The following is a 23046-nucleotide window of genomic DNA, read 5'->3' on the forward strand; positions in this document are numbered from 1 at the left end:
TAAGGCGTTACTGCATGTTCAGTGAAAGAAATAAGGAAGGAAGGAGGACGGCAGGGAATTCACCAAGGAAGAAAATCTTTCTGCCAAAAATGTTCTGCCATAATTGACATGTTACTGTATAAATGCATCTCAATTCTGCTCACAGTGTGCCCTGGGGAATCTTTCAAGGTAGGAAGGCAGATACACACTCCATGCAGCCTGACTTAGTGTGCTTTAGGGAAAGAGGTGCTCTGGGTTATCTATAGCAGATGGATAAAATCCATTTGAACTGTATGAATCCCAGTTGAAACCAGACATTTTCATTTCAAAGAACAAAAAATGAATCTCAAGATTCCAATTCATTATGCTCATCTGTAAAATGGGGATAATGATAACTATTTTCAATTTGATGAAGCTTAAGGGAGATTTTTCCAAAGCAATGGTGCAAATTGAGTAAGCAATGAGTGAACAATAGCTGTTATAGTAAGTCAAATAACATAAATACATAATTTTGATTTCCCCCATCCTTATTAAAGTGATTATTTTTTGTAGTGTTAGGGACCAAACCCAGGGTCTTAACATGCTAGGCAAGTGCTCTACCAATGAACTACATCCCTAGCTCTTAAAGTGATTCTTAGATGAAAAGACAAATAGGAGAAATGTTTGCAGACACAATAGCCTTTCTTTAAATCACTGCACATTGGCTAAGGAGCAGGTATAAGAGAAAAGACTGATGATTATAAGCAACAATAGTTTCCTTCCATTCTTAGCACAAGCCCCATGTAAGCTCTTGAGCTTGTTAAGAGAAATTTTTGTCTTATATAGTATATGAAAATTATTGATATTGGGAAAGCATAGATAACTACATGAAACATAATAGCTTAATATTCTTAAGTTCAATATAATAAAAACGGCTTACCAAAAAAATTATATATGTATATCTTAAAACTGATATCTTTAATATGAATCAGTTTTTAATAGCAAAATTGTTTCTAAAAAGATACATGCTAAGATTTTTCATGAACTGTCTTCCTTTAAATGAATAAACAATTAATTCAGTAAATATTTTGATGCAATGCTCACTCCAGTCGAGTCTGAATTTAAAGCTGAACAGACTGAGAAATGGGAAGCACTGGGAAAGGATCACAGAGTCCCAACATTTTTGCCCTAAATACTGAAGAGGCAATGTCAAAGCCTCTGGGATTCCAGTCTTCTAACAAGGACGGAAAAAAATTCCAACACACTTTAAATAGAACAGAGTTGCTATGAAGGAAGGGTTAAAATTTTTACTTTACCCTCATCATTCAAGCTTATGAATTATACAATGTACCTTCTCAAACCAAGACTGGACACATGTCTTCTAAAGTGTATGTAGCTTGTATCAAGTAGTTCCTGAGTGTGGAAGACAGGGAAGAATTCAGTGGGACAGAAAAGGAAGGAAGATATGAAAAAGAAAAGGAGTCATCAGCATATTAGAATGTTATGAAACTAGGAGACAAATGAGAAGAGGAATGTATTTTCTTAGTACTATGATTTTAACATTTTATTTATCTCCTACTGAAATGATTCCTTTAAGAAACAGATGCCAGATAGAGCCATATTGGTGGGCATGGGAAGGAAAGAGAAATAAACTGGAGGATGATTGTGGTGATGGAATGTTTAATAGATTAGACTTAGAAGCTTACTGAAGGTGGTGGCAAACCCTAAGGTCGGAGTGTTTATTTGCATTTATATATGAAGTTTTTGCCCTGAGTTAATTTTGAGTAATTCAAGTTCAATTTTTTGATGCAAGCATCAAAACACAAGACTTGAGACAGATTCACATCTCTGTATGTGAAACATCTATAGATATTAAATGTCTTTAGTGTATATGCTCACTTCTCTCACTCTGATAAAAGAAGAAAATGGGGTTTTGGTGAGAGTTTTAGGAATAAGAGTCTAGAAAAAACTAGGGAGGTAGAGGAGAACGGACCCCTAGAAGGAGGTTCAGTATCACTGTAAGTTATTGTTCACAAACAAGCTCTCAATAAACATTTGTAAACTTGTTAACATTACAGATAAGAATGAGTATTATGGCGTCATTGTTTTGTGTTTTTCTTTTTTCTGTTAGAAGTCCTCTTTTCATAATAGGACCTTTGTAAATAATATTTTATCACTCTAAATTATCACTCTAATTAGGTTTTTCCCAAATCCCCCAGAATTGATCCTATAATGACTGGGGTTGTGTGGTAAAGGAAAAGAAAAAATAAATAACCCTATTTAATGGTTAAACAAACTCAATAATCTCAATGTTTATGACAACATATGACCATAATATATATTGGTTGAATTTGATTAAAAGAAAATACTACATGGAGCAGAATCCCAAACATGGCTCAGACCTTGGTGCTTCTGAGGTCAGAAAGGCAGAGGGAAATGGACAACTGGATGTCAAATTGAAGTTGATGCTAGAATGTCCTGGCAGGTCTGTGCCAGTGCCAGGTGGATTGCTGATTGATGCAGATGCTGACTGTATCACCGCCTGGGGGCATGAATCATTGCTGGTGTCTCACATCATCCTCACCATCTGTCACCGTAAATTTAGCAGCATGGCTGGCACCTGAACAAGGGCGTGGGGCAGACAGAGGCAGGATCACACTGGCATATTCACAGACTCTACTCTGGCTCTACTATTGCCACAGTTTGAAAATTGAAGGTCTAGGAGAATTCTCTGCTTTCAGTACAGTTAGAATACTCTCTAGTATGTTTGAAGATGATCAGGATGCTAAGAGCTGGGGAGGAGAAAGGAAGGCAAGCAAGTCAGCAGCACTAAGGTCTGACCAAGAAAAAAAAAACCTTAATTGTGCCTAAGGACATCATGTTTTCCATTCACCCCTTAATAGCCATATTATAGACTATATGCCTTCAGTAATCAAGTATAAATGGAGATCAAGTGGACAAATCTCCAGATTACTTTCATATCTCTTAGCGATATCATTAGGGAATGACACACTAGGTTCCAATGATTTGCAGGACAACAGGTACAGTAACAGAAAGCAAGTGGTGGCAGGTAAATAAAAGTAGCTTGGCGACATCATGCAAAATGTGGGGGAGGCTTCATTTCTCCATACACATGTCTTCAAGGCAAACATGGAGCTACAAATGTGTTGTAGGCTACTTGAGATTTGTCTTGGTATATTTTACTTTCATAAAGGCATTTACTGTTGTTGGGTGGGGGGAGAAGAAAACAAGAGGGACAAAAAATAAAATATATATATATATATATATATATATATATATATATATATATATATATACACACACACACACATACATATATATATCTATCTAGATGTAGGAGTAGGATCTTCTCTCCAGCACATGGTGGTTAGTCCCAGCCGTGGGCTCAACACTATAGCCTCTCATCTGAGCAATTCTGTCAGAAGGGAACCCCATCTTTTGGATCCTACCCTTGTAAGAAGAAACTGCTCAGGGCTAATCTGAAAATGAAACCAATGTGGCTCAGCCACAGGGCTGTTTTCTAGAGATGGCCTCCAGCCTTCTTATGCCAAAATTTATAATTATTCATTCCAGTGAGCATTTATTCCTTTAGATAGATTATCAGTCTACACCTTTGGGTGTTTTGGTCCTGCATACAAACTTGGATTAATGGGCTCAACTCTTAAATACCAATATACTTCAGTATCAGCAAAGTTGCTTATACTGCCTGTTATGGCTAAACTAACATAAACAGCCATGTAGATATGGTAGTGTTCATCAGTGTGGACAGCTCTGTACTTAGCTGGCTGAGAAACGTAAAATGGCTACCAGTGGCATCAGGAATTTTGAGCATATTTTTCCAGGCTGAAATGATGAGTGAGCAGGTAGAAAATTCCTTCTCTTCTTTGGCACAGTGCTACAGAGAAAGACCTAGCAAAGTGGTAGAAGACTGAGATCAAACCTCAAAGAAGCTCTATCTGAGTTAACATCAGCAGCCTTAGCTCCATTCAAAATGAACATCTGGCAGTAGCTGAATCATGGACCAAACATGCCTGTGGTTTCAGCTAGACATGTGCCATCCCATTATTTTCCATAGCCCCTCCACCACCCACACAGCAGCTGAGAAGTCATGGTGTAGCATGCAGAAGGTGTTTCCCCTCCCCATGCAACAGTTAGTTAAACCTTAACTCTACAGCATGCAAACTGTGAAATCCGGACAAGTTTGTTAATTATCTAGGGCCTCCATTTCCTTATCTGTTGAATGTACAATATAATACCAATATTCTGAGAACTGTGATGAAGATTAAACTTTAAAGGAAAATTCAAGTAAAGTGTAATGTTGAGCAGACAAGAGGTGATCAATAAGATCTCTTTGAAGGTCGTTGAAATTATTATTGGGATGATGTTTAAACAGATCATCCATAGCTATCCAAATAAAGTAATGCTAATGACATATAGCTTAATGTGCCTACATATACATTGCTTCTAGTTACACTCACAGTGTATTGCCCTTCAAACTTAAAGGCATTAAGGTAATAGATATTACACAGATAGAAAAACACTCAACTTTACTACATCATTCCCTTTCACTTTCAGTCAGGGAATAATGCATTGCCTGAAAAAAATAATAGAAAATTTTAATGCAAAATTGTATGGCAGATTTTTAAATGCACCTATAGTAACTCTTCAGTATAGTGTGTAAATGTAAAATTAAGTTCAAATGAGAATTCTGCATTTCCTTTGTTCTTCAGTATGTCTCCATCAATATCCTAGCAAAGCTACTTCATCCTTTGGCAGCTGCCTCAAGACTCTCTGGGACTCACAATGTTTTAAGCTAGACATTTACATGTATTCTTCTGTAAAATTCTCTCATTTGTTTACATTAAAGGAAAGAGTAGACTATGATTTTTTTCTTCATTAACAAAAAATCATTATTTGGTATTAGATTTTCCCAAATGGCTATTGTTACTGAGTGTTAATATATGTACTGTTTAGGAAAACAAAACCTTCAAAAGAGAACAGTCATGTAATGTAGAGAAATAAAGCTATTAAAGGACGAGTTGTGCAGACCCAAGACAATACTAGAGCAGAGATCAATTCTGAATTGTTGGCCTTGTCAAGATGAGCATTTTAATAACCAAAATGCCACTAATTTCTTTTTAATGAATTTGACATTAAGATTATATGTTATAGTCAAGGAGACTGCCATCATGTTTTCCTCAACATTAAGCAGTGCTATTTTTTGAAACCCTGAAAATATTCTCACTAAAAGAGGCTGTTAGCATGTAAGGAACCCATCACTAAGACAAATGCTCTGTGGCCTTGTCGCCCTCTGTTCCAAATAGTAGCAACAATTAACCATAATCACTTTCACATTAGCTTTGATGCAAATTATTTTCTCATTAGGTGAAAAAATAAAATCAAAGCATGATCTTTTGTGCACAAAAAGTGAAAAAGTAGAATATGTATCTTGTTTGCTTTAGAAACTCTGGAAAGACATGCACACAAATGTATACATCCAAACAACTCGGTAGATGGGGAGAGAGGCTGTGGGGCACAGATATTTTAAAATTTTGTTAGACTTTGGAAACATGCAAAGTACAGTTGAAATTTTTAAAATATATCTTCATGAGGTTTTTTTGCATGGATATTCATTTTCTCTTACATTTCTTGAACATGATTATGTTTTCTATAAACTGGACACCATTGATTCCGTTCAAAGACTAATATATGAAATTATGGAGGCTATTTTTCTACGTATTTTTTAGACTTATAAAATTAATTTTACATTCATAATTTTTCCAATTAGTGTTATAGCTTTGTGATATCTCCCAATTCATATGAAGAGCAGTTTCAGAATTGATCAGGGGTCACCTGATTCCCAAGCCTGATCCAAGATTGAGAGAGAATTCTTCTTTCAGATTCTAGATTACTGAATAAAGAAATTACTTATGTTGATCACTTACAAAGTCTTCAAAACATAATAATACAAACAACATGCCCACAATTTCCTGTTAATTCTTTAGCCTGTGCATCAAGAATGTTTTGGTGAATATGACCATTAAAAGATACATTACAAATGACTAAAAGGAAACCACAAAAACTTTTTCAGTGTTTTTGAAAAAGAATACTGTTATACCTGTGTTTTATTATAAATAAACAGGTTCTGTCATATTTTATCTTCTTGCCAGCAAATGAAGGACATTGTTTCATAAAGCTTCTAAAATGTACATGAATATTTAATTAAATCATATTTCTTTGAGAAAATAAAGTTCATTCGCATTTATAGCAGACAGTTGTGAGGAGTTCATAATTGTCATAAGACCAGGGTAGCCAGTACCGGTTGCTTGTGGAACAAAACTCCTCAATTTTAAAACTTTTTTTAAAAAATAAACATACAATCATAGGTGTTCATTTACTTTAAAAATTCTAAAGATGAAGAAAATTATTGTCTATATATTTAAGTCCTTGTATAAATTACAAAACTCAAGTTTATGTTACAGAGTCCCTTCCCCATAGGAAGCATAAAGCACTTTTGTGGTACCTTTCACCAGTAAGTATCACATTGAAGTTGACAAACAAAATAAAAGTCAATATTGCATCTTTAAGCCCTAAGACAACATTCTTCTAAGCTGTCTCTTGTGATGAATGAGCTTCAAAAGTCATTTGATTGCCATGATTTAACTCAATCTCAAATAAAAATATAGAAAAGTAATACACATATTGACTTCAGTAGAACTCTGAAATATCAGTGAACTGCAGACTCTTCTTGCTTGAGGTCCACAAACACTCATTGGAAGACAACCAAGAGTAGTTTCAGACCCTGGTAACAAAATAAAATTATAATAATAACAATAATAATAATAACAATAATAAAATAAAAATAACAACAACCAACAATGAGGTAAACTCCCCTTAAAAAAGGCAATATGTGTTGCCTGGACTGTCAGGAGAGAGTTCGATTATACCTGACACCCAAATGTTTTTCTAACCACAGTTCAGCCAGTTGCATCGTTGAAGCAAAAGTACTTGCCTTGGATCCTAAGCACATCTTATACTGCTTAGGGTCCAAGTTAGGATCACAATGAACTGGATGGAAAATATGCACCACTCCCACTTCTTGACTTCTGAAGGGCCTTAAGCCAGATAGAATGACTTTGTTGTAGAGATCCACATCTTCCAGTCCCCAGCCTTGTATTGAGGTATCAAATCCACCTGCACCCAGAAGATCACTTTTGTAAATACAGGTGATTCCATAGCCATAGTCTCTCCAAAATCCAGTCTTCTTTGAGAATACGAAATCATCATCAGTGGGAGGATTTCCCCTGTGAGTCACCTTTGGGTCATACTGGCTAAAGATAATGGGGTAGTATACCTGTTGTCCCTGAATTGTATTATCTCTGCATCGTTGGAGAAAGTCTCCTCTGAAGATCAAGTCAACATCACAAAATAGCAGCAAAGTGTCATTGTTGAATTGGGAAGAAGCCATTTCAAGACCAAGACCTCTGGAAAACTCTCCCTTCATAGGAAGCAGGGTCATTTCTGCTTGAGGGTACTTGCTCTGATATTCTTGTATCAGTTCAATATGGTTGTTGGAATCCTGGCCAGAATCCTGACTGAAAAGGATGATGACCAGCTTTACATTCTGCTTTGGTATCAGACACGTACTTTCAAAGTTCTGCATGAATCTCGAGAAAATATCAAACCTTCCAATGAGGGGAACGAGAATGTGTATTTTCTTCTCATTATGCCCTCCCATTTCTTTGGCCCCTTGAAGAGAAGACAGTATCTTTAAAGAATTAGATATAAAAGAGAATGACTGAGTGTCACTGTTAATACTGTCTACAAGACTGCTGACATCTAGCTCCTCTGTTTCTCTGAAGAAAGGCTTACTGAACAACTGCTGAAGATAGGCGTGACGCCTCACCGGGACAGTCAGCTTCCTTCCTTTGTGCCTTTTGTATAAGAGGAGTAAATCCAAAATATACTCCACCCCATGCATGGGATCAACCCTGCGGTAGCCGTACTGAATTTCCTTGAAGTCGATGAGCCGCCCCCTACTTTTGGCATTCTCGTTGATCATCTCCATCACCTGTAGGACAGTGTCATCTAATGCGGTTCTTAAGATGCTACTAATGCTCTGTCGAGGAGGCTGGTTCTCAGCAGCTGAGTAAAGGAGCTTTCCGGTCAGGAACTCCCATTCTATCACTTCATTCCTTTCCCGAGGCTGGAAGTGGTTGAAAGAAGGCATCACGCCCAGCTGCTGGTCCTCTTTGCTCACTTCACTGTTACTGAGCTTGCTCATCAGAGCACTCTCCCTGTGGAGCTGGATGGTGCGGTAACGAAGTTCAGATATTTTGCGGCTGAGCATGTAGTTATGCAGCCTGTATTGGTATGCAGGCCTTTTGTTGGGATGAAGTGTTATAGCTGCATGGATTTTGCTGTTGTGAAGGTCTTGGATATAACCTTTTCGATTGTGTTCATAGTTTTCGTGGAAAAGTTGTTGCATCTGAAAAGTAATAGGAAAGAAGAATGTTAGATTAATTTAATAAGAAAACTGCCATTAAACATAAACATTAAAATATTTAATAAAATGTATTTATATGACATTTCATAAAAGGGGGTTTGTAAATTTCATGTTTAAAATAAATTAAAAGTTTTATTTTTTAATTGACAAAGTTGCATTTATTTATCATGTACAATATGATGAATTTTCATTTTATTTTAAAATGTTGGGGGGTGATAGATGGACAAAATATCTTTATTTATTTGTTTGTTTATTTATTTTTGTGTGGTGCTTAGGATAGAACCCAGTGCCTCACACATGCTAGGCAAGTGCTCTACCACTGAGCCACAACTGCAGCCCCCAGTATGATGTTTTAAAATATATTGACATTGTAAGATGAGTAAATCCAGTTAATTAATTAACATATTTTTTTTGCCACACATAGTCATTGTTCTTGCAGTAAGGACACTTCTACTTTCTCTGCATTTTTCAAGAATACAATATACTATTATTAATTAGAGTCACCAGATTGTACAACAGAGTTATTGAATTTATTTCTAATAATGAATTTTGAATTCATTAAATTATAATAAATTCTAATATTGAATTTATTTCTAATAATTTATTTCTAATAATTTCTAATATAATATTTGGCCAGATCTCCCTAACCCTCCCACAACTATCCCAGCCCCTAGTAACCATCATTTTACTACCTACTTCTATGAGGTCAACTTTTTTCGTTTTTACATAAGTGACATCATAAGGGTTAAATTCAGAGGATAATATATAACAAACTAACCCCAGCTATATATTTTGAAATAAGGAATCTCTGCTTCCCTATTCATTTTAAAGCCAACCAAAGTACAAAAGAAGAACTAAATACTTCCCCATAACAGAACACTGAGAAGGAAAGAGGCATAATGAGTATCACATGAATTTTGCAAAATAAAGGGTTCACTGTGAAAAATAAAACTGATGACTTATTGCTTGGAATGGCAACAATAGGCTGTTTTCAGATAAGACCCAAATTTCATTTAGCATTCTGATATATCATCTTTACAGAGTAACTTACTGATAATATAGAACAGAAACTATACCAATCTACACTATTTATGTAAAATAGTATATCCAGATGAGACATGCTTGACACCCTTATGCCAGAAAGACTTTCTATTTGTCCAGACCAAATTTACTATCTTAGAAACAAAAGTGGGGAAAAAAACTACATATATAAAAGATCAGTACTCAAACTGCCAGCTGACTTTTCCTCCTCCACCAGGTAATCAAGAAATCTCCAATAAACCCCTTCAAGACAAATACCAAGAGGAAGAAGAAGGGAAGGAGGAGGGGAAGGAGGAGGAACAAAAGGAAGAAGATGAGGAGAAATTGATGTCTGCAAATATATTGATGAATCAACAAAAATACTACAAACTTAAGAATACACATCAGCAGCAAGTAAAAATTATAGACCAATAACGTAATTAAAAATAAAGTAAATTAATGAAAATAGAGTGTTGTAGAGTGCTGCCTAGGAGGACCCAAGGCAGCAAATTAATGACTCATGACATTATGTTTAAAATGCAGTTCAAGTTTACCAAAAAATTAATTAATGAAAATATAACCTCTCAAAAAACAAAAAAAAAAATCAAATAATAGAAAATGACTTTAAGAAAATAAATGTATGCTGTTAAAGCTAAGGAGAGAAATGGAGGAAAAATAAAATAATTGGTAGTCATATTACAAGAAGTATAAAAATAATTGTAGAAAACAGAAGAAAATTTAGGAAAGTAACAGAAATATAAAATAGAAATTAAAAGTTTGGGTGCCTGTGTGTATCCACATGCATATACCTGTACGTAGTACATATGGATAACTAAGAAAATGAAAAATTTGATGTGTAAAATAAGACACATTTTCCTTAAAACAAAGAAAGGTATATATCTTGTGCAACCAGGGCAAGAGGGGCATAAAGGCAAAATAAACAGAACTCTATTTGGCTGTAAATAGGAAAATAGTGACTCTTGCCACAACACTCCATAGCAATACTCAATGGTGAAAAACTGTACAGTGACACCTACGGAGACTCCAAGGCAACAAATTAATGATTCACAATTCTATGTTCAATTAAACTAGACTTCAACTTCATGCCAGGAAAGCTAGAATTCAAGTTGTATTGAAAAGCAAACAAACATAAACATATGATATGTCAAGAAATTTGTAATGTTTCGAACAACCAACAATAAAAAATTAAAAAAAAAAGAAAAGCAAACAAACAAACAAACAAACAAACAAAAAAACCCAAGAACAACAATCAAAACAGCTCCCAACATAAGAATTTGTGACAGACAAATTTGTGTTGATAAATTCTCAGACATTTCTCTTACTGAAAGTCTGGGTCTGTGTCCACTTTCCTTAAATTTAACTAATAGAAATGAGACTGTGCCCATTTCAGGATTAGTAGCTTCCATTTCTTATCATTTTTAACTCTCATTCTCATTCTGCAGAAGCCAAATGCTAAGTAAAGTCTGAGTTAGTTTCCATGTTGTACTGGCTAGGGCTTTCAGGAAAAATGTGGTGATGTGGCTGTATCACTATAGTCTGCTGACTTCAGTTCTTTTGGATAAATACTAAGGATTGTGATAGCTGGGTCATAAGATGGTTTCATTCTGAGAGTGATACATGACTACTAGTGTTTATAGCAGCACAATCCACACTTGCTAAGTTGTAGAAGCAGCCTAGATACTCATCAAAAAACAAACGGATATAGAAAATGTGGAATATATACACAATGGAGTTTTACACAGTAATAAAAAAAGAATGAAATTATGTAATTTGCTGGTAAAATGGGTGGACCTATAGAACATCATGCTAAATGCAATAAGCCAGATTCAGAAAGTCAAGGGTCAATGGTTGTCTTATGTATGGAAGCAGTAGAGAACAACATTTAAAAAGAGAGATCTTCAGAAAATAAGAGGGAGATTAGTAGAGATGGGGGACCAAGGAGAATGGAGGAGGGACAGGAAGGGGAAAGAACTGGGAAATGAAGTTGACCAAATATTAAACTAGGTGCATATGTCACCGTGTGTTCCAATTTCATATATAACTATAATGCATCAATCAATAAATAAATTAATTAATTAAAAGTAGACCAGTAGAGTAGAGAAAGGGGATGAAGGAGAGAGAGAAGTGGAGGGAAGGGAAGTACTGTAGATTGAAATGGAGAAAACTATGTTATATGCATTTAGAACATTACTATTATGTAAAACTATCATGCATTAGGAATTTAAATAAAGTGATGATGGCAAAATCCTTGTACAAATCCCAGAGACAAGGAAGAAGTTGTCAGTATTTCTCTTTAACACATTAAAGAGTTCCTTTCTATTTGTAGTTTGCTAAGAGTATTTTTTCTTTTGGTCGTGCTGGAGATTAAATTCAGGGCCTTGTGCTTGCCAGGTAAGAACTCTACCATTGAGCTACAACTCCAGTCTTTACTTTTTGATTTTCTAGTGTTATAGTACTATCATTGTATTTCTTAAATAAAACCAACTTAATTTGGTATATTGCAATTTTTATATATGACTGGGAAATATTCATTAGAATTTATTGTGATACTAATTCTCTTCAATTTGATTTACAGATTCAATACAATTCCAATGCAAAAGTTTGTGTTGTTTTAAGTTGATTTTGTTGATATTGAAAAGTTGATTCTAAAACATATATAGAAATAAAATTGGCCAAGATTATTAAAGAAATCTTAAAGAAGGTACACTATTGATATAAAGTTACAGAAATTCAGACAGTATGATATTGGTACAAGTATAAACAAGCAGAACAATGCAACAAAATACACAGTTCATAAACAGACATACATGTGATTTTACTTATTACAAATATCACAGTGAAAAGTGAAGAAAATATAGTATTTTAAGTAATACCCTCTAGGTCGGATGGATATTCATATATATATATATGCATATATATATATATATATATGTAAAAACTCACCCTGTACATCCCACAATGGATGGATTTGTTTATACAAATCCTTGCTGAGGATTGCTTTGGGTATTCTGGGCCTCTTATCTTTCCAAATTAATGTCATGACTGCTTTTTCTATTTCTATGAAGAATGTCATTGAAATATTAATAGGAATTCCATTAAACCTGTATTGTACTTTTGGTAGTATAGCCATTTTGACAATATTAATTCTGCCTATCCAAGAGCATGAGTGATCTTTCCATCTTCTAATAATTTTTTCAATTTATTTCTTTAGTGTTATATAATTTTTATTGTAGAGGACTTTCACCTATTTTGTAAGATTGATTGTGAATTATAGTTTTTTTTTAAGCTATCATGAATGGGATAGTTTTCCTAATTTCTCTTTAAGCTGATTCATCATTGGTAAAATAGGAACACAATTGATTCTTGGGTATTAATTTTATATTCTGCTACTTTGCTAATTTATTTATGAATTCTAGAAGCTTTCTGATAGAGTTATTTGGGTCTTCTAAATATAGAATTGTGTCATCAGCGAATAGGGATAGTTTGAGCTTTTCTTCTCCTATCAGATCCCTTTAATTTCCTTCCTTTCTCTAATTGCTCTGGCTAGAGTTTCAAGAACTATGTTAAATAGAAGTGGTGAAAGAGGGTATTCCTGTCTTGTTCAATTTTTTCTCCATTTAGAATGATATTGGAGTTGGGTTTAGCATATATAGCCTTTTCAATGATGAGGTATGTTTCTACTATTCCTAGATTTTCTAATGTTTTGAGTGTAAATAGATGTTGAATTTTTTTCAAATGCATCTATTGACATGATCATGAGTTTCTTTAAGTGTACCGATGTGAAACTCCATATCATATACAACCAGGAGAATGGGATCCTAATTATAGTTAGTTATACTCCATATATTGATAATCTGTCAAAATATAATCTAGTATCATGTATAACTGAAAAGAACAAATTTAAAAAAGAATATTCTTCAATAGAGTCAAGTTTATTAAGTTTCTCATTTACAGATTCTGCGTCTGGCTTTGTACACTCACTGTGAAAGACAAAGCTGTATAGAATGACCACTGTGTGGTCTAATAGAATTGCAAAGTTTTGCATTTTACTTCAGATTTATGATCCATTTGAGTTCTTTTTAAAAAGTGGTTTGTGTCTAATTCATTTCTTTGCACATGAATGTCAAGGTATTCATACATTCATTTAAGACTATATTTTATCCACTGAAATTCTTTCTATCTCTTGTGAATGAAGTTATGTTTCAGCTCATTGCTAGGTTTTCAGTTTTGTTCCACTGACCTGTTTGTATACTCTTTGACAAATAGCTCACTCTGTTGATTACTATACTTTATAGTAAATCTTAAAATTAAAAAAAATGTGAAAGGTTAAAAGAAGTTTCCAAAAGTTAACACATGAATATACCTATATGATTTTGGAGTAGGTAAAGATGTCTTAAATAGGATTCAAGGTACTAACAATCAAAAGAGATTGATAGATAGATAGCACTAGGTTAAAATTAAGAAGTCTTTTCCTTAAGAACACCACAAAAAATTGATAAAAGGTCAACTATGGAGATGGAGTTTTAATAGATCGTATAAAAAAAGGCTAATATTCAGAACATATAATGAATTTGTATAAATCAGTAAGAGAAAAAGACAAACCCAGCTGAAAATAAAGTAAAAACACTAAAAGGGAGTATATGAATATCCCATAAACATATAAAAACATTCTTTAATTCATCATCAGGGTAATGCAATTTAAAATCATGATGTGATAACATTATGAACCCATTAAGAATGGCTAAAATTAAATAGATTAATAATACCATGCATTGTCAAGGTGGTAGAAGATTTGAAAACCTGATAAGTTGCTGGAAGAATAAAACTTAGTCCAAACACTTGGAAAAGCCAAATTAACCAAAGTGGATATACACATTCCCTTTGACCCTGTACTCTCAGATATGTAAAACACACACACACACACACACACACACACACACACCCCTAAAAACAAAATTTACAGAGCCACATTATTCATAATGACTCCAAACTGAAAACAATCCAAAGGTACAATTAACAAAAACAGATAATTAAATATAATATATTCATATAATGGAAAATAATATATCAATTGAAATACATGAAATAATACTTCCAAAAACATGGATAAATCTCAAAACGTGTAAAAAGGGTTTGGGTGCATAGCTCAGTGGGCAGGACCCTGGGCTCAATCCCCAGCAACACACATATACACACTACATGCAAAGTAAAAGAAGTCATATAATAAAAGAAAAAATTTTTTGCAGAATTCTTTTTAAATGAAATTCAGAAACAATTAAAGCTAACCTATGCTGTTAGCTATTAGAATAGTGATAAAAAAATCAAGCAGTGAGTAGGTTCTAGAGTGCTGAGTAGTGTTTTATTACATGATTACATGTGTGAATTTGATCCCTGAACATTCATTGATCTGTGACTTAGTGTGTGCTTGTTTATTCTCTTTCAATTAATAAAAGGCACTTTAAAGGCATGCACATGCCTGTATGTATGATTTTCTGAAATATTCATGTACAAAACTGTGTGTGGATATGTGGATGAAGAGAGAGAGAGAGAGAGAGAGAGAGAGAGAGAGAGAGAGAGAGAAATATAACAGAAGTTTTCCTAAAAAAAAAAAAAAAAAGGTGACCTAGAAGGGTGTGGACTAATAACTTGGCAGATCCTTTACCTCCAGTATTTTATCCAGTTCTTTTTCTAAACTCAGACAAATTTTTACATCAATATCATTTGACTTTGAAGAATATAACAGTGGATATTTTGAGAAGGATTTTGGACTTGATTCAAGATGAAGTAGTTTGGTTAGATCCAATATATTTTTTTCTGAAAACACATGCTAATTTGTATGTGACACTCTTTGGTCAATGCTAAATAATATTAAATCCACAATCCATAATCTGCAGTCCGGTGATATACCTCCATTTATGCAGTATTCTTATTTGCCCCTGAAATTGCTTCGGTATTTTACTTTCAGTAATTTTTTATGGATTTTTTTCTTTGTATGAAAAAAGACAAAACAATTTCTGATCACATATAGACCACTAATTATAACATCTCTAAAAGGTATAAACAATCTGAAAGTATTCCTTCTTATGGTGTGTTTTATATGCCTAAGATGAGAGAATATGCTAATTTGAGAAACATTGCTCAGAGGTGACCTGCTAAATTTAGTGATAAATTCACTCCTTTATCCAACTCCTTTAGTGATATCAAAGAGAGTAATGCTGTATGATTTGATAAAGGTGACACTTTACTATAAAACAAATAATATCTTAACATTGAAATGTGTAATTAACATATCACTTTGACCCAAATTGCCTATAAAGTGCTATTCTTTAAATGAATTTATTTGAAGAAATATAATAAGTAGTGACAGTGGTGGGGAGAACCCTTAAAGGCAGCACATTTATACACACTCCAGGCAACAGAGTAATGATGAGAGACTCTTGAATTTATGTCACACTTTCCATTGAGAAGCACAGAACTCATCCACATATTCTAGTTTACGTAGTTTATGGGTAGGGAGGAGCACTCTAAACAGGAGAGACAGGTGAAGGTCTGAGAGCTAGGCTATGATTGAATCAGCAGGTCTGAATTTGAATACTGGCTCCATCATTTCTTAGCCATTTCTTAGCCAGTCTGTTTAAATCTGTCTCCTTTTCTATAAAATAGAAAAATGTCAACTACCACAATGGTTATTCAAATGTCATTAAATAAGATAAAATAACATAAGGTGCTTAACCTTGTATCCCTCACATAGAAAATATACAGTAAAGGATAGATATGTATAAATAATGTTTCAGGAGTATGTCAGCCTTTTCCTGAGATTTCAGCTAGGAATCATTGAAGAATAAGAGTTGCACCCTTAAGTGTCCTTTCTTCACCTTTCTGTATTTCTGGGGATGCTTGGGAACAATTATGAATTTGGCCACATGCTCTCAGTGCCTCCATGCCATTAACACAGGGTTGTGTAATTTAATCAAGAGTCTACTGGTAATGAGATTACTAAAACCAGAATTCTTGTGATTGTCAGTTTTTCAACTTATCACAATATATGCTTTTTAAGAAAAGTGTAAATTTTACTTTTAACATTACACTGGCTGGTCTGAAATAATTCAGAACCTCTAATTTAAGTTGGTTTCCTCTCCTTTAAAGAACTATCAGTTGATTTTATGGCTCTTCTTAAGCCTTATGCTAAAAAAGGAAAATCACTTCACAATCACAAAATTATGGCAGCAATTAACACCAATGTGTTCTGGCTGACCCTGGAGCTTTATGTGCCCTTCATAATCTCACCCTCTGAGAATAATATGTATTTAAGAGACTACACAAAAATCTATTATAAAAAAAGCAGAGGGATAATAGCTACCAAGAAATAGTTAGATATTAAATTATTATTGTTACTCTTTTGCCATTAAACTTCCTTTATTGCCTTAGATTTATTAATAATGAAAATATGGCATGGGTAATTAATGGAGTGGTTTTAGCTACATAAATTAGAAGTTTTGAAATCTTTTTAAAATACAGTGAAGATTTGGTTTGCAAACAGGCATAATGCAACTTCTGGAGTAATATAACATTTGTAATATTAAATTGTGAGAATGGTTGCATAATTGTATAAATTTATTAGATTCCATTAAACTGTATACTTGCAAAGGGAGAACTTATGGAATATAAATGATACTGTGATAAATTTATTTAAAAACAATAGGGAGTGTCCAAAATAAAATATAGCCAAACCCAGCTTTAAAAATGCAGATTGGAATCATATTAGTCACCAAAATAGTGTAGGATTTCCAAAATCTGTCGAGGTTGAGCAGGATCATTCTGCTCAGTCTGGAAGCAAGTGGGAACAAAAGGCCAAGCAGAGCAATGTCAGTGGCAAAAGATTTCACAGACAGTAGATTTCAGAAAGTACCAGGAAATACACAGTCAGAAAATGTGGAACACAAAACCTGCACTAGGTTTATCACTATGGGTGCAGGAGCTCAGGTGAGCCAGGCTGCTGCAATCAGTCCCTGATGGCAATGTTTGTTTCAGAGAGGCAGAGGGACAGAAAGAATTAAGCACTTACACCATTTTTTTTTTTTCCATGAGGCAGGTTTAATCTGAGGCAGCAAAGAAAATCAATGCCTTTTCTTTTTGGAAATCAGCAAGCCTAGAACCATAACAAACACCCCCGCCAAAATAAATCTATGGTAAATGCTTGTCCAGGAAAAATTATTTTTCACTGAGATGAGTCATTTTTCTAAAAAAGAAAAATAGTATAGCAGATGCAAAGTCTCAATAAGAAAAAAAGATTAGATGAAAAACTATCACCTCCCGCCAAAAATGAAAAACAAAACAGAAAAAGAAGGCATGGAACCAAGAAACTCTTTTTAATTGAAGCAACTGTTTTTAACAAACATAAAAAAAGTTCCTCTGTCTTCAAAAATAACAAAGCATAAAGATAAGATGTTATCGATGTGATGGTAAGATGAAATGTCAGCCCACAGAAGTTAGAAATAAAAAGGAACAAAACATGAACTATCATAGACTTAAAAATAAAATCAGAAGGAAAAAAAGTAAGTATGGTGAAACACTCTCAGTAAGGATAGAATGGAGATAAATTCAGAAAGCTAAGAAAAATTAAATAGATATAAAGAGTTATGATTGATTACAGACATATTATAATAGGAGCTAATCTGATAGGCTGAGAAGGGCAATAAAAATATCCTAGAGTGACAACACCACAAAAATGGCAAGGGGAGACTCATTTAAAGACACAATTTAAGGAAACGTTCTTAAAATGAAATCAAAGTATGCTATCTATGTGTTAAATGCACATACTGTGTGCTAATGAAATTGACCCTGAATGTTCCGTAAAAGAACAAAACCTTTTTCTTAGATATACAAAAGATTCAAGTCAACTTCTAAGTAAAAATGACAGATTTAGCAGTAATTTTCACATTTACAATTTTTTGAACTAAACAAGAACAATAATAAAGTGATTATTTAAAGGTATATACATAAGAGAAAGAAAAAGTGGAGAGCACTATAATGTAATTTCAGAAGCTGATGGCCCACAGATAATAATTGATGTAGAAGGTTATAGAACACTGAACCACAGGAGCTTGGCCTTGCTACACACTCTTGTAATCCCAGATACTCAGGAGGCTGAGGCAGGAGGATTACAAATTCCAAACCAGTCTCAGCAATTTTGGAAGATCCTGTTCAAACCCCAGTACTGAAGGGAAAAAAAAGAAAGAAAACAAACAAACAAATTACAAAACAAAACCCATTGAATCACATTGTAGTGGGCAAAACCAAGAATCAACTTTAATTGAACCTTAGAAAACCCTAGAGAAATCTGTAAAAATGGGTGAAAGCAGATAGGGTTAAAATAGTCAGATTGTGATACCCAACAATTGCCCCACAATGGGCGAAAAAAAAAATTAACAAACCCATATATTTTCTACAGTCTCTGGGTAAGGAATACCCTTGTGATAGAATATGAAAGTCATTCACTTTTTTTCAAAGGGTGGGGAGTTCACAGGGATTGAACTAGGGGCACTCAACTACTGAGCCGCATCCCTGATCCTATTTGTATTTTATTTAGAAACGGGGTCTCACTGAGTTGATTAGTGCCTCACTGTTGCTGAGGCTGGCTTTGAATTTACAATCCTCCAGCCTCCCGAGCTGCTGGGATTACAGGTGTACACCCCTGTGCCCAGGGAAACTCATTCAGTTTTTCAGAGATTCTAATCAGATTTTTCATCCATTATGCCTAAACCTAAACAAATTATCAAGAATAGTACTCATCTGTGTAGGAGCAGAGACTTCAGGAACAAGAAAATAAGAAAAATATATTTTAATTAATATCTTCTGAAAGATGAGAAAAGATATTAAAAATGGGACATAAGATAATGATGATCTCTATCTCTTTCCATTCTGGCCTATGATCATTATCTAAACACATAAACAAATTACACACACAAATATAGAAAAGTATAATATAAAGCCCACAGAAATTAAAATATAATAATAGAAATTTGAAAATTTGGAAAAGGATCTAGAAAATAAAGTTAAATAAAATATTTCTTAGAAAGTTAAACAAAAAGACAAAAACAAAGGTTGAGAATTCCTCCAGGAACCCTAGCACCCAAATAATAATAGTTCCACAAAAAGTGAACTGAGAAACAGAGGAAAACTTATCAACAATATAATTCAAGAAAATTTCTCCCAAATGCAACAAATGAAGAATTTAAGTTTCCAAATTTGAAAAGCTTATTACTTTAAATCGTAAACAGATAACATTACACTCATAGGAACTTTGGTGAAATTTTAGCCCCCCAAGGCAGACTCCTGGGAGGGGAGTGAGAAAAGGCTCAGGAAGATGAATGTCTGTAGACTTCTTAATGCAAACAGCAAGTAAGAGAGCAAAGAAATAATTATTTCAAAATAGGATGGAAATGGTTTCCAACTTAAGACTTCTACGTTTAACTAAGGTATCAATAAAGTGTTGGGGGGAATAAGGTCATGTTTTTACCTCAAAGAATTATCTCTCAAGCACATTTTTTTTTTCAAAACACTATTAACAAGTCTGGTTTAACAAACCAAGAGAAAAACAAAAAAGAACGATAAATGTATAAACAAGAACATAAAAGACAATCAATCCATACTACAGCATGTCAGAAGGCTTAACAAGAGGATTCTTCAGGAAATGGAATTGATGGAAATCTAATGATCCTGGTGAAGAAATTTGTAAAGCTATTAAACAACAGATACATATTGAAATAAAATTATCATTTGCCCCATAATAAGAGGGTAAAGGGCAAGATATCCATGTATGATTGAAGGTGGAAGAAAATTAGAAGTTTTAGTCAATAGAAAATGACTGGAGTGAGATGAAACCTTAGTTTTGATTTTCATTTCTCTAATTGATAGCAATGATGAACATTTTTTCATATATTTGTTGATTGATTGTATATCATCTTCTGAGAAGTGTCTGTTCATGTCCTTGGCCCATTTATTGATTTTTTTTTTTTTTTGGTGCTTAGCTTTTTGAGTTCTTTATATACTCTAGAGATTAGTGCTCCATCTAATGTGTGAGGGGTAAAAGTTTGCTCCTAAGATGTAGGCTCTCTAGTCACCTCACAGATTGTTTCTTTTGCTAAGGACAAACTTTTTAGTTTGAGTACATCACATTTATCGATTCTTGATTTTAATTTTTGCCCCAAAGGAGTCTTATTACAGAAGTTGAGGCCTAATCCCACATGATGGAGATTAGGGCCTACTTTTTCTTCTATTAGACACAGGGTCTCTGGTTTTATTCCTGGGTCCTTGGTCCATTTTGAGTTAAGTTTTGTGCATGGTGAGAGTTAGGGGTTTAATTCCATTTTGTTGCATATGGATTTCCAGTTTTCCCAGCACCATGTGTTTAAGAGGCTATCTTGTCTCCAATGCATGTTTTTGGCACCTTTCTCTAATATAAGATAATTGAGATTTCATCTCATTCTAGTCAGAATGGCAGCTATTATGCATACAAACAACAATAAGTGTTGGCGATAATGTGGGGAAAACAGTACACTCATACACTGTTGGTGGAACTGCAAATTGGTTGCAGCCAATATGGAAAGCAGTATGGAGATTTCTTGGAAAATTGGGAATGGGACCACCATTTGACCCAGCTACCCCTCTCCTCAGTCTATAACCAAAGGACTTAAAAGTAGCATACCACAGGGACACAGCCACATCAATGTTTATAGCAGCACAATTCACAATAGCTGAACTGTGGAACCAACATAGATTCCCTTCAGTGGATGAATGGATAAAAAAAATGTGGCATATACACAATGGGATAATACTCATCAATAAAAGAGAACAAAATCATGGCATTTGCAGGTAAATGGATAGCGTTGGAGAAGATAATACTAAGTGAAGTTAGCCAATCCCAAAAAACCAAGTGCCGAATGTTTTCTCTGATATAAAGAGGCTGATTCATAGCAGGGTTGGGAGGGGAAGCATGGGAGGAACAGACGAATTCTAGATAGGGCAGAGGGGTGGGAAGGGAAGGGAGGGAGCAAGGGGTTAGAAATGATGGTGGAATGTAATGGACATTATTATCCAAAGTACATGCATGAAGACACAAATTTGTGTGAATATACTTTGTATATGACTAGAGATATGAAAAACTCTGCTCTATATGTGTAATAAGAATTGTAATGCATTTCACTGTCATATATAAATAAAAAATTTAACTAAAAAATAGAAAATGACTAAAAATTGAAAGGCAAGGAATACCCACGACAAGGAAGTTCCTTGGAAAAGTGATATCAAGATAACTATTTTAATCCAATATTTTAAAAAATCAAAATTAATGTATAAAATGATGGAAAATGCAAACATTTAACATTTTGATCACAAATTTGCACTTGCAGGTAATTTACTTACCTTAAACCTAAGTCTACAAAGAGTGCTAATTGTTGACCCAAGGAAACTGTTTATTCCTTAACAATTTCCCTGCAAAAGTTGACTATCTCAGTCCATTCACACACAGCTTTTAATAAGCTTGTATGGACTTTTTTGAAAAATGAATTTAATTTTGAATTAAGTTGTAAATAAAGATCAGTAAACACTTGAGAAATGTCTGTAAAATGAAGGAGAAAGATAAAAAAATATAAATATAAAATGGCCTAAGCGGATAACATTGAGAATAAAAAAGCCAACAATAGAAACATAAAATATCTAAAGAGATAGAATAAAAGGAACTATAACACATAAATAAAAATGAGATGCTATAAAACAAGAAAAACTTATTAGAAACTAAAACTGTGACAAAAAACAATTAATATTGAAATCAGGGTTTAGGGGAAAGTAAGGCAGGAAGAATTTTTATCTGATATACATATATCTTTGATATAAATGACTTTAAATGAATAAATCATCTCCATACATATAAATATTGGCAAGTATTGTCCGTATCCAGGAGACCTACATTCTGTTAAAAAGTTTTCAGTATCTTCAGAAAGGACCCGACATGGGGAAGTTGAAATAGTTTCCCTAATTTGTTCTCACTTTTAGGAGCTCAGGTCCTTCTTTCCCAGCATCTCTTCCTCTTTTCCCCAGCCAGGCCTCTGTTGTCACTTTCTCAACACACTGTAAACTAGAATCCCATCACCAGTGACAGTGTTGCCTCCTTTTTCAACTACATGTAAGAATCCTACTTAGTAAAGAACTCAGAAATCCTCCAACTGTACTTCTCAACAACTCCAACCTCCTACTGTCTTGTATATTATTGCTCTCCCATGAGATTATACATATCCTGAAGAAGAAAAAAAAAAAAAAGGTCCTTTTTCTCTTGTCTGTCTCACTATAACTCAGAGGGTGAAGGTACACTGTGATTAAGTCTGAGGCCAGACTGTGGAAAATGGAGCCCAAGCAGTAAAATTTAATGAGCATGGGACCTTGGAGAAATTACTTCACTTTATGGTGCATCAGTTTAACCATCGGTAAAGTGAGGAATATAACAGAATTTAGTTCATTGCATA

General features: G+C 34.1%; 1 protein-coding gene across 1 annotated transcript in view; it reads right to left on the minus strand.

Moving 5' to 3' along the window:
• Window positions 1-6062: 6062 nt before the first annotated feature.
• The window catches only part of Chsy3 (chondroitin sulfate synthase 3), a 259301-nt gene continuing 242317 nt past the window's right edge, over window positions 6063-23046 (minus strand). The window contains exon 3 of the mRNA XM_048811812.1: window positions 6063-8467. Within this exon, the coding sequence (XP_048667769.1) occupies window positions 6905-8467 (1563 nt within the window). The 3' untranslated portion in view covers window positions 6063-6904. The remainder of the gene's footprint in view (window positions 8468-23046) is intronic.

This window comes from Marmota marmota, unplaced genomic scaffold, assembly GCF_001458135.2.
Source record: "Marmota marmota marmota unplaced genomic scaffold, marMar, whole genome shotgun sequence".
NCBI lineage: Eukaryota > Metazoa > Chordata > Mammalia > Rodentia > Sciuridae > Marmota > Marmota marmota.